This window comes from Carassius auratus, chromosome 3, assembly GCF_003368295.1.
Source record: "Carassius auratus strain Wakin chromosome 3, ASM336829v1, whole genome shotgun sequence".
NCBI classification, from domain to species: Eukaryota; Metazoa; Chordata; class Actinopteri; order Cypriniformes; family Cyprinidae; genus Carassius; species Carassius auratus.
In genome coordinates, this window is record NC_039245.1 from 8,982,874 (window position 1) to 8,999,625 (window position 16,752).

The 16,752-nt window shown below is 38.5% G+C and overlaps 1 protein-coding gene across 1 annotated transcript in view; it reads left to right on the forward strand.

Annotated features, from left to right (window-relative positions):
- The first annotated feature begins 5,728 nt into the window (after positions 1 to 5,728).
- The window catches only part of LOC113046858 (pleckstrin homology domain-containing family H member 3-like), a 38,029-nt gene continuing 27,005 nt past the window's right edge, over positions 5,729 to 16,752 (forward strand). The window contains exon 1 of the mRNA XM_026207925.1: positions 5,729 to 6,191. Within this exon, the coding sequence (XP_026063710.1) occupies positions 6,057 to 6,191 (135 nt within the window). The 5' untranslated portion in view covers positions 5,729 to 6,056. The remainder of the gene's footprint in view (positions 6,192 to 16,752) is intronic.

A 16,752-nucleotide genomic window follows, 5' to 3' on the forward strand; every position in this document is an offset into this window, starting at 1 on the left:
ATAATTTAAGCTAGAATTTTTATATCAGTGCTTCCCTACTTTTAAATTAAATTAAAAAAAAAAAATTAGTTCATGCATTTAGCAGATGCTTTTATCCAAAGCAACTTACATTGCATTCAGGCTAACAAGTTTCTCCTAACATGTGTTTCCTGGGATTCAAACCCCCAACCTTACACTTGTTAAGTCAATGCATCTACCACTTGAGCTACAGGAACACTAACACTTTTAGCTGCCAAGAGTTTGCTATCAGCTCAATTTAAACAATTTTACCACATTTAAGTGGTGAATACCATAGATTTTCTGCGCATTTTCTGTCTGGGCCTGTAGTTAACAAGAGAGTTAATAATAAAACTAAAGAGGAGATCCAGTCAAATTAAAATAGAGAAGTATTAAGTAAGAAAAAGAAGAGAAGAGAAGAGAAGTCTTATCTTTCTCCCTCTTTAGTGTGCATATACCGTGCAGTATGAGGGTGTCTGAATGCTGGATCTTTCTTTGCTTTGTCATTGTTATGTCTTATTCCTCCTATGCTCCAACCAGCCCTATAAGAATATATGTTTCTGTGTTTGCATATGCATTCAAAGATCTGCACCTTTCTTCCTGGATATTGTTGTACGACGCTGATGCAAAACATGATCAGTTCTGCTTTTGTTTATGTCCTCCTTTCTCCTTTAATTTTCTAGGACAGTTCACAATGGACAGAAATCAGCTACTATCAGATAGCCTAGAAGTGTCTCAGATCCTGTTCTGTCACTGCTGTGAACATAAGAGAAATATTTTGCAGAAGCAAATATCAGGATGTTCGCTCTGAACAGCATTAACATGAAGGAAAAGAGTGGGACTCGCTTTCTTTCTCAAGAGGAAAACAACAACTTCCTGTAAAAGAGCAACAGAATGTGTCCACAAGGGAGATGGTTAGGGGATGCACACAGTGCACTTTACGGAAACTGTGAAAGGTTTTTGTCCAAGAGGAGAGGGGGATTTGGGGTTTCAGAAGGAAAAAAAGTTGGAGGAACCAGGGTTAAAGATAGAGTAATGGAGACCATGAAGGGAGGTGAGAGGGGGTTGGGAAGAGAGGTCAGAAGTTTAAAGAGAGAATATTTTTTCCCCTATGTGCCCTCTCCTTAACACCCCTTCTTCCAGAGAGATTTGGAAAGGAGGAAAGACACACACACACACACACACACACAACGAAAAACAAAGAAGAGTGAGTCATATACAAATACACTGATTCTCCTAAAGCAGACATGTGCAAACTGTGCCTCACAGCCTTGATTCAGCATTCATATGGTTTAATCAGGGCTGCGGGTCATTTATTACGAAAACATTTTCATTTAATAGATACATTATCTAACAGGACCTAACAAGCTTGCATTTAAAATGCTCAGAGTTGCCAGATTTCAAAATCCAAACCACCAACTCTGACAACCTTATGTTATCATTAAAATCATTATTTGATTTATTTTAGACTTTATCTCAAAATGTGAGTAGTTCTGACAATGTGCTAAAGCCATAGGCTAATGCATCTTTTTTAAACTTCCTCTCAGAGTTACCTTTTATTTAATTTTTATTAGGCACTGGAAACAGGCTTTCAAACTCAATCTCTTGTTCAATCTCCATTGAACAAAGTTCACAATATTCTGCACAGAAAAGTTTTATAAGATATGTTCATTAAAGAGGCAGCTTTTTTATTCAGCATACTTATTATTATTATTATCATTATTAATAATTTATTTATTATTATGTTTATTTTTTTTGCATTTAGCCTAAACTTCAAATATAAAAATACAGTTGCAACTGCTTGATTAGGCAGGTATCAAATAGTTTGCCCTCAAGGCATCACTATATCTGTCTAACAACTCTACCATGACACAGTATAGTAAATGTTAGCATGGTGGCCATTTGTGATGTCCTCGACTTAGATTTACAAGGTTTCAGGTTACCTCTGACTTCTACAGCTATGAGCTATTCAATCACATTTCAGACAAGACAGTGGGACAAATAAACTAAGAAAAAATCAGGAGAATAAGGCTGCATACTAACAAAAGAAGAGAAGAAGTCAGTGTATTCATGAACAAGTAGTTCATAGAAGAGTTTTATAGGATGATTATTATGAGTGTGGTGTCTGTGTAATGTCAGGCTGACTCAGGGATCGACTCTATCCCATTTCTCATGTAGCATCAACACCTTAAGGCCTAAAGCGACCTCACAGACAGGAAATGTCAATTACACCAAGTTGGGACTTGAGTGCAAGTCATGAAGGGTGAGAAGAAATGTGAATAGACTATGATACACATTCCCATAAACTTATTATTTTATGTCAATTCTGACTTTAAATCTTTAATTCAAATCATGAAATTAGTGATTAAAGGGGTCCTGTTACGCCTTTAGTGCATAATGTTGCAGTTACAAAGCACCAAGTCCACTCCAAAAGGGAGTATTCTCTGTATGAGTAAGCAATGTTTTTGATTTTGAACTACCTCAAATCCCTCAACTGCAGTCCTGTTTTCTTCCAGAAACATATGCATAACAATATTCCTCATTTAAATAAATCCTGCTCAAAGCATTAAAAAATAAGGCGTGAGCTCATAAAACCATATATCAGGAGTTTAAACTGACAAGGATTTTTAAACGTGCTGCAAAGAATTTCTGATCATGACAAAGAACTGGAATGACATGTTAGAGATTATAATCAGAGTTTGTTGTTGTTGTTGCTGTAGTAACGGACATGAGCAGCAGCTCCTTTGCATTTAAAGAGACACACATAAAAACAGGATAATTTAGCTTCCAGCCAAAAAGGGGCATTTACAGCATTATATAATAAATGATAAGTGGGGTATTTTAAGATGAAACTTCACAGACTCAACCTGAGATTGGGGAAACTTGAGATTTATATTACATCTTGTAAAAAGGGGCAGCTGTGGCCTAATGGTTAAAGAATTGGACTTGTAACCCAAAGGTCACAGGTTCAGGTCTTGGTGCTGGCAGGAGTTGTAGGTGGGAGGGAGATAATGAACAGTGGTCTCTTCCAGCCTCAATACCCATGGCTGAAGTGCCCTTGAGCAAGGCACTGCTCCCCAGGGGCTGGATATATAGCTGCCCACTGCTCTGGGGGTGTGTTCACTTCTCACTGCTGTGTGTGTGCACTTGGATGGGATAAATTTCAATTTTTCAGATATTAAAACAGTTTAATCCTTATAAATTTCCAATCTGAGAGGTTAAAATATCTCTGACTTTCGAGATAATATTTTGATCAAAAAAATAAATAAAATCATAAAGTCATAAAATAAATAAATAAATACAACTTGGCTGTTTGGGGAGAAATTGAGAAATGTAAATAAATAAAACACACACACACACACACACACACACACACAAAACATGGAAATTAGTGTTATCTTGTTTCATTAAACATAAAAAGCTTACTGTTCCTGCTATTACTACTGTATTACTACTGTACTGTATGAAAACCCAAAATGAAGATTTAAGTATTGTTTTGTGAAAGTGAGACAGAAAACTGAAAACATCAGAGCGGTCAAATTCCTCTCACTCCCTTGTTTTCAGAGACAAAAGATGGGTGATAATGGCAGTCTGCTTTTTCTTGAAAACCTCAATCTCACAGGCCATATATAGACACAAGACTCCTTCTTTCTTCTTAGCGTGGGCAGAGAGATTGACAAAGAGAGAGAGCGAGAGAGAAAGAGAGAGTGCTCTAAAAATAAAACATCTGTTCCAGGAGCAGGTCAGGTGGGAGGCAGGTCTGACCCGCCATGGCAAGGAAGATGAGAAGAGAGAAAAGCAGAGGTATAAGCCGTGAAGAAAATAATACTGTAATCTGTTAGAGAGAGGACGAGGAATTGACTGATAGAAAAAGAAAGATGCCAAGGAAGGTTTTTTTCACTGGACAGCACACTAGTTAGACCCCACTGCAAGTGTGTGCGTTTGTGTCCATGTGTGTTTGGCAAAACCACAGGCAGACTTAAAGACAAACACCAGGGCCAGCTTGCAGAATGATGAATGCATGGAGAAAGTCAGCTAAAGTGAAGCAGAGCAAATGAGAGGAAATGAAGGCATAGAGAGAGAGAGAGAGAGAGAGAGAGAGAGAGAGAGAGAGAGAGCGAAGGGAGTCCAGGCACAGAGGGGCCCTGAAAATATCATGTGTCGTCTGCATGAATGTGCGCAAGCAAGAGTGTGTTTGGTGAAAGCATGATTTATGAGTGTACATGAGAGAATGAATGAGCTGGGCTCTGTGTGAGACTTCAGGAAAAGAAGGATTAGAGTGGAAAGACTGACAATGTGTGTGTTAAAAAAACTCACAATATGTAGTTGTTTTTGCAAAAAGGCTGACTTACTATCTTTCTGTTAGACTAATAGTTGACAGGAAGTGTTTCTTAAACCTAAAATGGATTGCTAATCTTGGCTGGTTTCCTCGTTTGGTTCTAGATTGATTTTGGGAGCTTTTGAGCTGGTCAGACTCAAAGACCAGCTGGCTGCACACTGGCAGACCGTATTAAACCAGCTAAGACCATCAAATAGATGTGGTTTAGGAGACAGGAAACCTTTTTTATAAACCACTACACAACTTATGTGTTACTTTTATTGATAATATTTCAGGTATTTAAATTCAGGTTTCAAACTGATTCATTTGTTGAAGTTCCCAATGCAGTTTCCGTAGAATCATCCATTCCTGTAAATTATTGCTACAGCCGTATAAATCCATTCTGGCATCCACCTCCACCTCCCATTCTCCTCCTTCAATTTAGTCTATTTTTCCTTTATGCTGTACCATCAAAATGGGGGATGAATGGGCAGGTAAGCTCATGAATTAATAAATACCAACACTGATCTGACCAGTTATTTCCAGGAAGATAGGTACAATACAACTAAATGAAATGTGATGTTTGTGTGGTGTCTACATGGAGTCATTTGCTTTCCAAGCCATAAAAATTTAATAAATGACAGAAAAAAATGTAGAAGGCAGACATTGCACAAGACAATAAAGAGGAAGGAGGATAATCAGACCTTTTGGAAGTCACACAGAAAAGTCTTTCTGGTGCTCTACCCTCTCCCCTCATTTTCTGTCCGTCTCCCTCTCTTCAGAGCCTCCCGTGACAAGAGTTTCCTGGAATAAAGGAGTCCATCTGCTTTCCATTCAGACACATAATGCGCATTAGGAGACTACATTACCCCCCAAACACATGCACATTCACACACACACACACAACACAGAGTGATCATTCACCCCTTCACCCAGAACTTCACACTAACTTGTTAATGCAACTGCAAAGTCTCCACGTCCCAGCACTATCCAAATAATAGACGGCGAATTTCGCTTTGCCATTTAAAGTAGATAACCCTCCTGTGATGACATCATGGTTTGTACAAGGACAGATTTGAGTACAATTTTGAAAAAAGCTCTTATGTAAACAGAAACAGACTAAACAGAGCACAGAGTGCAGGCAGGTTCATAAAAAAAGCATATTTTTCTTGATTATGGCCTTAATTTAAGGTTAAAGATCAGGGATTTAATAGTTGTTGTGGCTTTACAATAAGAGTCAAACATTTCTGATCCCATCACCGAATTGCTTCCATTTCCTGAAATGCATACTTCACATGTACAGCTTGCCAGATGATGGGCGGGGCGTGTTCTGGGCGTGTGCGTGACGAGCCAATCATCTTGCGAATCCTAACGCATGGGGTGAGTCGCCCCGCCCCCTTCACGCTTCTGAAAGAGTCTGCATGCTCATGTCCCGCAGAATTTAGAGACGCGACAGAAGCAGATAAGAAGCGTTATTTTAATAAGTCTCCATTTGAATGGACCCGTGGGATCAAAAGTATTTTAATTAGTCTTTCTCTTAAGTTGGACACGTATTTGGATATATCCCGCGTGATAAAACGCGGTATTTCTCAGTTATCCCAAACGAAATGGAGGAGTTTATGCTCTCGGATCAGCCCGTTTCATTTGACTAGACAGTCTCCATCTGTCCCAGCTGCACGACAGGACGGTGGACATCACTGGACATTTACGGATAGAAACTGGACGACACGCCGTGATTTGAATGCCTTTGCAGGGACTTTGCTGGCTTGTGTGCTGCAGACAAGGCTTCAGTTTGCTGGCTCGGGATCATGGGGAGAAAGAGGAGGAAGAGTCTTTCGAGTTACGCAATCAGGACGAGCATACACACACAGGACGGGTATGTAGAAAAAACTTAAGCTGTCACAAAACCTAGTAAGCCGACGACATGGAAAGCACAGTATGATGTCCAATATGGTTAATTGCTGTAGTAAACTAACGGATATCTATACTGATTGCCCCATTTACTCATTTTAAAACGTAAAAATATTTGTGTATACGTTTGTGTTTGCTACTATTCTAGTCACGATCCCAAAAATAACAAACAACTTTCATTGTTTTGAAATAAAATCAAGTTACATATTGCCATTTAATTTTATGGGGATGTGTGGTTCAGATCTCAGCTATTCACTTACAACTTGCTTGTATTGCTAGTTGTTGTAGATACCTATCTCGGTTTACTAGCTTTTCATTTGAAGCGTGTTTACTTGTAACTAGTCCTGCTCGGTACTCATTTACTAAATACGTGTACCTATTTATCTAGACATTAGTAACTATAGTAAGAGTCACTAGTTACATTTTTTTGTCTCACTCAATTGTTGTTTTGCTTATGTATGATTCAGTATTAGTGTCTACTTATTCAGTACTACTAAAACTTATTACCAGTAGCAAAGAATGAGTGGTCATGTAAAGAATAAGTGCTAGTGATTTATTGAATAACTATTAGTCAATATTGGCATAAGTATTAGTATCTAATGATGGTATGAACATAATGGATACATATTAGTAACTAAAAACATGTACACTGCAATGCTCAAAAGTGAATCGATTTTTAACATGAATAAATTATCATCTAGACATATACACACACATTTTTTCTAGCACTGACGTGCAAATGTATTGATTTCTCAGTTTCAAGTCGTGCAAATGGAGTGTGACGTGAACAGCAGGGTTAATCTAGCGAAACTAGTTTTTCTAGTCATATTTTGAGAATCAAAGAGAAGCGTTTGTGTGCTATGATACAAATGCTACGAAGTAATCATTGGTGAGACATTCATTCAAATCTTCACTTTTTATGTGGTTTTGAGGGCTTTTTAATCCTAGCAACCCTATTAGAGGAAAACCATGAATGTCACACAATATATAAGGCAACTGTACATCCAAAGTATTCCACTGTTGTCACACACAAGAGCTTATTGTTGCGCTGTACAAGGTCCTGTGAAATGTAATGAACAGTGAAGGACATTCAGCTGAGCCAGCACTCAGTTTCCATCTATTTTATGGCTCTGTGCAACTGAACACATCCGCTTGATCAAATATTAAATAATTGCTCCTCTGTCAGTAAAAACTCTGGTATTGATCCCCTCTTGTACACTAAATGAGTTTTTCAACAGCCAGCGAGACTTTCTCGCAAAGGCAAATTTAAGCAGTTCTGAATTAAAGCAGAAATATTTCCATCTCACACTCAGAAGACCCTGTGTACTTCTTGGGATGGCTAATCGCCTACAACTGAAAGTATTCCACACCCCATTATGACCCAACACCCGCGTGTAATGCTGGCTTACCTCAAGTATACTGTCTACAGTTCATATCAGTTCTCTGATAGGCGGGTATAAAGACATATTGACATATCTTGTTGATCAAAGTTGATAATGTTAGTAAACAAATTTAACTGAGTTCACTGGTGTTCTTATTAACTTTCTTCAACTTGATACTGAGGCTTTTAAATGGGAGGTATCTAGCATGGAATCTACCACTTGCTCGCTTGACCCTATTCCCACTAGCTTATTTAAATCTTGCTTTGTGTCCTGCTGTTCTCAGTATTATAAATGACTCCTTACAGACTGGGGTTGTTCCCACAGCATTAAAGATGCTGCTGTAACCCCTCTGCCTAAAAAAGAAAATGTTGCACTGGACGGCTTCAGTAACTTGCATCCTATTTCAAATCTCCCATTTTCTGCTAAATTACTTGAGCGTATTGTTGCCTCCCATTTGTGTAACCGTTTCACAGTTAATAATCTTTCTGAACCTCTTCAGTCGGGTTTTCGTAAATTTCACAGTACTGAGACGGCCTTGGTCGAAGTCACCAATGATTTGTTGATGGCTTCTGACTTCTGCAACATCTATTTTTATAGTTTTTGATCAAAGAGCCACGTTTGATACTGTGGATCACAGTCTAGTAATTACTCATCTTGAAAGAGTGTTTTGTGTGTCTGGGACTGCCTTAAGGTGGTTAAGGTCTTATTTTACTGACCGCTCCCAGTTTGTTTCTATAGGTGGTTATAGTTCTGAGATTAGTTCTGTCTCAGCTGGCATCCCTCAGGGGTCAGTTTTAGGTCCTTTACTTTTTAACCTTTGTTTGTTACCTTTAGACCACCTTTTGAGATCGCTTGGCCTTCATTACCATTTGTATGCAGACGGCACACAGATTTATATACATTGAAAACCTGATGAGCACCTTGACGTTGCTTATTCATCTGACTGCATTACTGAGATTAAAATATGGATGGATAAACATTTCCTGTGCTTGAACGGTGGTAAAACGGAAGTTATGCTTACTGGTTCCCGTTATCAAATTTCTAAAACTGGTTGTCCTTGACTCTTGACGGCTCTGTTATGGAAATCCAGAGTCGAGTGAGGAAGCTTGGAGTTATTTTTGATGCAAATCTGTCTTTTGATTCTTTTATCCAGAGCACTGTTAAAACATATTTTTCCACCTCAGGAATATTGCAAGATTGCTATGTTACATTTTACATTCGTGGAAATGCGAATAAATTCCTTTGTCATCTCGCAAGTAGTGGGGTTCCCCTAATAAAAGTTGCAATGCATGGGCTAAATGTCACATTATTGGGGTAGCTTCAACCCGTCGATATGAAAAACATCCCGCGGCAACAGTGTAGAAGTAGCCCTATTCTCCGCACTCTTCTGAAAAGGGAAGCGGAAGCACCGGCCCATTTTCATTTAAAGGGGACAAACACAAAAAACTGTCTGTTTTGGCTGATACCTTAAAAGTACCTTGTTGACTATTTCAAGAAGAAAAAAATTATCTGTGGGGTATTTTGATATAAAACTTCACATACACACTGTGGACATCAGAGAGCAATTTAAAATATTGTGATATTGTTTTTAACTTACATTTGCTTGTTGATTTTGTATTGTTTTTTTATAGTATCAATTATATTGTGTTTGAAAAGCTTTGAAAAGCTGCTTTTAAAGGTGCTTTATAAAATAAAGTTTATTATTATTATTACATCTGGACATATGCGCGCACACGCTTTATGAGACACCCACTGGTTTTCTAATCAGTCACATATTGTGAAACTGAGTTACACACAAATGTACTGGGCCAATCAATAAGAAACAGCCTAAGGGACCTTTTGCGCCAATCTCTCATGGACTGACCTCTTATCTCTCTCCACTCCCTTTATCCCCACTCCATTCATCCTCTATTGACTAATTACCCCAAAATCAATAATCCCCATATTTCTTTGCTAAAGACTTATGCCGTTAACCCATGTGAAGGATTTCTGTGTGGGTGTGTGTCAGGGCAATAGGTCAATCCACACCCTTCCTCTCCACTGTCATCAGACACCTATTTTTTTTAAGAAGGCACCAATGGGAGTTCTTGTAGCCAACAGGCAAGAAAAGACATGACCAGGAAGAAAAAAGAATGCAATTTTTTAAAGTGTAAGATGGGAGTCTAATAGTACAGACAAATGTAGACATGTGAATAGGTGATTTAAGTTAGGTGACAGAGTTTGATTGCATTATTAAATTTGATGAACTCTGTCCACTGAACACTGCCAGTCTTCGGTATGTGATGTAACCATTAGATAATGTTTCATAATCAACAGAGTACCTGCCACATGTATGGGTATCACATAAACAGAAATGAAGCAGCTTTAAAGACTTGATAATCAGCTCTAACCATTTGAATGGCTATTGTAATACGAGTGACCATTTGCTGAGTCATTGTTTTAGGGCACACAGAGCCTGATCTTTTATGATCTGTCAGCTTTTTCTTGCTGTTGCACAACCATAATTGACTCGTTCTGTTTTCACTGTTGCCATGGTTCCATTATTGATTATTGATAAAAGATATTGATATCTAGAGTGCATATCTCCTCTTCATGCCAGGCAGGTTCAATATACCGAGCAACAACCTTGAGTTGTCCTTCCTAGGAGAAACTGGTTGCTGCTCAGGTCTTGGTGCGTTGCATCTATTTTTCTGTTGTTTATAATTAGCAGTCTGCCTTTTGGTGGTTTGAACGAACAAAGCTTATTCTTAAAGACTTTGAAACATGTTGGAAAATTAAGCTTAAACTGGTAACTGTGTTTTGCAATGTGTTAGCTGGTTTCTCATTAAATTTGTTCAACGTAGACATTTGCTGGTTGACCAGTCCAAAATTGTCTACCATCCTATGATCATTTTGGATTTTCTAATGATTGGCTTAAGGTCCACTTCTGTGTGAGTAGTGCTATACCAAAGACATGTGACCACATCTACCATTTTATACAACATAGCTAAGGATTTAAACTGGATTTTCAAGCCGAAAATTCTGCTGGGTAAATAAGTTTGGCTTGGTTTCCTTCCCATTTTGCTTGATGATTTTTGCTCCGTTCTGAGGAAATATTAGCAGCCTTTTCCTCTAGTCAGACTTAAAGCCATACACTTATTGACGTGGATTGGCTTTCACTGGCAACTATTTTTGCTGAAGAGGAAATGCATGCTTGGAAGACATGGAGGGTACATAGAGGCCTGGTTTGGCTGAAGTCTAGGAAAACCCGCTTTGCAAACATCCATTGACGTGTATACACAAAGACCTCCTCCACTGCGCTCAACCTTCTGTAGGCCACACACTCAAGCAGGTGGCCAGACCCCACAGACGTGTGTGTTTGGATACTTCCTCTCTGCAGCGACTGTTAACGGTCCTTTTTTTGTGCCGCAGGAGACTGCAGCTGAATGTATCATCTCAACAGATCCACTTTCAACTCAAATGTACATCTGTACTATATCCACCCCCCTCGCATTTCATCCTATAGTATAGGGTGACCATATGAGCCATTTTCCCAGGACGTGTCCTTGCTAGGATTTCTATATTGCCTAAAACATCCAAAGTAGTTTGACCAATAACATGCAGGTATGTTACATAATAGGGATGCACGATAATATCGGCACAATATCGGTATCGGCCGATAAAAGCTCAAAATGACCATTATCGGTATCGGCCGATATGAATATTTCTGCCGATGAGCCAAACCGATATTCTCCAAGTGAAATAATTGACCTGTTTTTCAGATGTGAATGTCAGTCTACATTTGTAAAATAATACATTTATGGTAGAATCAGTACAGAAGAGATACATGGATTTCTCTTCAGTAAAATTAAAGTTTAAATATATCAGTATATATTTGTATATATATCGATATCGGTATCGGCATCGGCCAAAATTATTTTGAAAATATCGGCATATCGAATATCGGCCAAAATCCAATATCGTGCATCCCTATTACATAATCAACCAATCGTGGCATGTGAGAAGGTGAGATAAACCGAGAACGATCAAAGCAATGCAAATACACGTACATATTAGTTGTTTGTTCGTTCATTCAATTTGAAGCGTCGCTGTGCACCGATCATTGTATGACACCAAAGTACCGAGAGTGATTTGAATGCATAAGGAGCCATCTGCTCTGCTCTTTATAGCTCTTATGAATGTCATACAATGATCGATCTGCACAGCACAAACAGCCAAAATCTGGGTATTTTAGGCAATATAAAAAATGGTTCATATGGTCACCCTACTATAGTATGTAAAGCTGATTTTTGGCTAATAACTTTGAACTTTATTGCTAAATGATACAGATAATTTGCTCAGAAGTGAAAATTTGTACATCAGTTACTCATCCTCATGTTTTTCAAAACCTGAATGTATTGCTTTCTTCTTTGAAACACAAAAGAAGACATGTTTTAACTGGGTTTTGTCCGCACAATGAAAGTCAGTTGGGTCCAAAAAACATTCTTCAAAATATATTTTTTGGGGTTTCACAAAAGAAAGTCAGTCATACAGGTTGGAAAAACTTGAGGGTGACAAACTTTCCCTTTTAAGGCTATCATAATAGGAAGCATGCAGCAGTGCAGGTTCAGGGATCTGCTCCCCCATGTGTGAGACTCTGTCATCAGTAGCGGTCCCCAATCAAACTGGCCAAACAGACATTGGGCAAACTGAAAGAGCACTTCTGTTTGTCCTGCACGCACTTGCTCTTGCTCTTCCCCCTCTCTCTTATTTTAGAGTGACAAACATCCCTTGCTTCAATCTTCCATGTTTCTTAGGATACACAAAACTTTCTTTCTTTTTGTTTTTGACATTCACGCTGTGTCTTGAAGACGTTATGACACCAGGACACCCGCCCACTGCAGCTGTTGGGGTGAGGAGCAGGGCATCCTGGGAAAGAAACACAAACTGGCAGAAGTTTCTGGCACAGACTCAGTGCTGTTAATGTATAACGGTAGAACCACAGAGCTTTGAGATGGTATTTCCCCCACACCCTCTACAGTGAGCCAAAATATTGCGCTATGCAGCTTTAAATTGAGGTTTAATGTTCTGTTGTTGTTTTTGTTGGAGGGATATGGGCAAAATAAACACACATTTTCCATAATGCTACATTAGTTTTTTTCCCCTTATGTTTTCACTTTCTAGTCTTAGTTTCCCAGAAACAAACAGTAACTTAAACAAACGGGATTGAATGATGTCTTGAAATTCAATATAAAAAGTTGAACTGGTAGACTTTCAGGTCACTTGAGAGAGAAAAAAAAAAAGAAGTAAATTAAGTTTATGTTTTGTTTGGCTAGTCCTGTCTGTCCCTAAAAGTCCCCTCAGGGTAGAAGCATAAAAAAAGAAAAAAAAAGCACACAGACGAACATCTGCTCCAGAGGCTTGTGGTTGGCAGAGCAGCAGCATTTCCGCCCACTTACTCAACCCCTTCTTTTGGAAACACAGGAACGGAAGTGAGCCACGGAACGAACCCATCACAGCATCTCCTGACCGGATGATTCATCCTGCTCCTCGTCCTGGAATGCTCTTTCCAGAGGTCCCGCTCACACGCCATACCTTTCCCAGCCTTCCTAACCTACTCAAACACCCCCGCTAAAGCTTTATTAAATAATATGTGTAACAGACAGACTATTTTGAGTGCAGTGAACTCTTGAAATGTCTTGGGAAGTGCTTTGATGTGGAAGGTATGACACTGAAGAAGTATTCGGATGTGTCCTTTTCTGAAATTCATCCGAATTGCTTTTTGCCTGACACCCTACATGTTAAAAGGACGTCTTTAACAGAAATACACGTGGACTATATTAACAAATGAATGTGACGCGTGGGCCACTCGAGAGAGAGATTTAATGACACCTCTCAGTCTCTCCTGCTGAGCCTGTCCATTTCTGGTGCCTCTCCACCCTGGTTAAACATTAAGCCAATCTCACTATACACACCCCTTTCGCTCTGTAACACACTTTTACCTTCGTTCTCACCTCCATCCTGCTCTTTTAATTCCACACTAACTCTGGCAGGGACCTCAGCCAGTCAATCCCACTATGCCAAGGGGACTTACAACTTTCCATACTCCCTATGCCATCATTGTAAATGTGCGTGTGTTTATACTAAACATAGCGGCTCTAGTTGTAAATTGTGGCGTTCTAGCTTTGAAGCTTCTTGCAGTTGACCTGAATTACATTTCATAGATTTAGCACCAAATTTGTCACTGTAGAATAGACTAATATTTCAATATTTATCGAACAGCAGTCATTCTTACATTTCAAGAATTTAGAACTTTAGAACCTCTGTACCACTGTTCAGAAGCTTGGGTATGATTTTGTAAATGTTTTTGAAATAAATCACTTGTGCTCAACAAGGCTGCAATTACTTCTTCAAAAATAAAGTAATAACAGTTAACATTGAAAAATTTTTCAATTAAAGATTTTTTTAAATATTATATATATTTTAAAATGTAAATTATTCTTGTGTTGTCAGCTGAATTTTCAGCAGAATTTTAATTGTCTTCATTGTCACATGATCTTTCAGAAATTAGTCTAATATGCTGATTTGCTGCTCAAGAAACATTTAATATTATCAGTGTTGAAAACAGTTGGGCTACTTAATATATTTTTGGGAACTTTTTTTCAGGATTCTTTGATGAATATAAAGTTAAAAAGAACATTTGTCTTTACTGTCTCTTTTGATAAATTTCATGCATTCTTGGTGAATAAAAGTAATAATTTTGTTCCAAAAAGAAATCTTACTGTCCTCAAACTTTTGAATGGTAATGAATGTATATACTGTATATTACAACCACTTTAACATTGATCAGTACATGGCAACTACAAATTTGTATGCGTATTATGATGACCGTTTTAAAGAAAAAGTAAACATATGACATAAAATAAGAAAAAACTACTAAGGTAAACAATATTTTTTTCTCGCTCAAAGGTTTTTTTCTTTGAAAGTGTTTGTGTAAGAAAAGAACCGTCTTCCTTACTCTCTTACTCATGACCCTCGGGAGCCCCCAGCCCGGCACGGAACGTTCCTCCATGGTTGTGCCAGAGCCCTGAAACATAATGCCACAGAGAAGCACAGACTCAGACGCACACACATAGAGGTGCGTGTCTGTGAAAGAGGTCAAGGTGAGGGGGGGCTAGAGTTACAGCTGATGTGGGGGAGTCAGACTGAGTCAGTTTACAGCCGGGATCGATTCTGATAAACCTCACCGAGTCACTGGACCAGAGGGCAGAATCAGAGCCAATGCATACCAGCCATTAACGGGAACCCACAGGCGAGCAGAGCGTGGCACCGCAGCCCGGGCCTGCCAGTGGGTGGGCGGATAACAGGGGTCAGATGGTCATCTCAGTGGGTAGAAATATATGGTTGTGTAAATGAGCCTCCTTGTAATTTTCCTGGAAATCAACTTTAACTAGAATCCACTCATAAACAGTATTTATTGCAAATTGCAGCATGCTTGCTGCCTATATGACCAAACACTACTTTTATTGACTACAGGACGATTACCAAGAAAATTGCTGGCAAAACAGTAGGAGCCAACTAATTCTTCAGGATTTTTTTTTTGCCATCCCAGAAGTGCTTTAGTTTAAGAGGCAACACAGCTAAAAGCAGGAAATGTTTCCCCTCTGATATTTATTTTCTATTCGTCCCTTCTTCTTGAATGCCATTTAAGACATAGTTCACCCAAAAATATCTTTTTTTTTTATTTATTTTTTTTAATCTATAAAGTGAATGGAGAATGAAAAGTCCAGGTTTTATATGAGGATGACTGAATTTACATTTTGGGGTGAACTATCCCTTTAATATTCAGGCTCAAGTACATGCATGTCAGGTAGCACAGCGAGGAAACTAAAGCTGACTTCAGGTCTGTTCACAGGGAAGGACAGTGTGCATTTACTGTCCACTGGGTGTGAATGGTCTGAGGGCTGACTGCAGGACTGAGTTGGTTCAGAGGGGCTGGGTGGGGTAGAACTGGGTTGATATTGCATGTAGACAGATTGAGCACAAAAGCTCTCTGTCTTTTTCAGTTCTAAGAACAGCCCTAATTTTGAATGTTATGGTCTGCATGCAGCAGTCAAGTGCCCGGGACTGCTGAGTGTTTGTGTGTTTGAATTAACTGCCAAGTACTACAGAAGAGGTGCTGTTACTAAGTGCACTTGTTCATAAAGGTAAGTGCGTGTGTGCGTGCATGCGTGTTTATGACCTAGTGACTAATTTACTGAAAAATGTTAGTCAAATTGCAAAACTCAAATGCAAAAATGGTTTATAAAGAAGCAAAATAATGTTCGAGTTGCAATGAAATGGAAATGGTTTTGGCAGATATTTTCATCTGTGTTGTGACATGCATTTGCGTAAAAGTTAATCAAAAAGAAAAAAAAAAACATATGAAAAGAAAAAAAAAAGATTTTGACCAACGCAACTTTGTAGATGACTTGAGGAAAGTAGCAGGGTTTAAACAGACTTAAATGACTGTTGAAGTCCAACATACTGTATACCTAACCAAAGAAAAGTTTGTTGTTTCACCACAAGATCCAAAAAAATTCAATTGAATAAATAAAATAAAAATAACCAGACTTTTATTTTATCTCAGCACCTGAGCACACAGTGCTCATATTCTCCCTCTTGTTTACTGTTGTTGTTAACGGTTCTGTCTAATACAGATAGAAGAAAGACAAATATAATCCTCGTTTGCCATCAGCATTAATCAAATACACATTTATATAATTTAAACAAATCTTTGAATGACTAATGAACATTTAATATCACAAACCTTGCAAACTTCGAATCCCCACTGTGAGATCTTGTGGAAGTGTGCATTTATATCCAGCATCATCACATGTTCTCTTTGTGAATTGAATGCTTTAAATTTTAAACTCGTGATTTCAAATTATGATGCACTTTATGCATTTGCCCACCGTCATATTCATGTCATTTTCTCTGTGTGCTGTATGTAAAATGAGTGTTACCCTGTCTTTATTTGAAAAATATGATTCCCAGTGCACACAAAATTCCCAGAATACTGAGTGCCCTGTTGGTTATAGTGTTTACTTCCTTTTAATTATATTTCTATTAAATATTTATTTATTTGTGAAAAATAATTTGTCATCTGAAGTATAAGAATGTTTA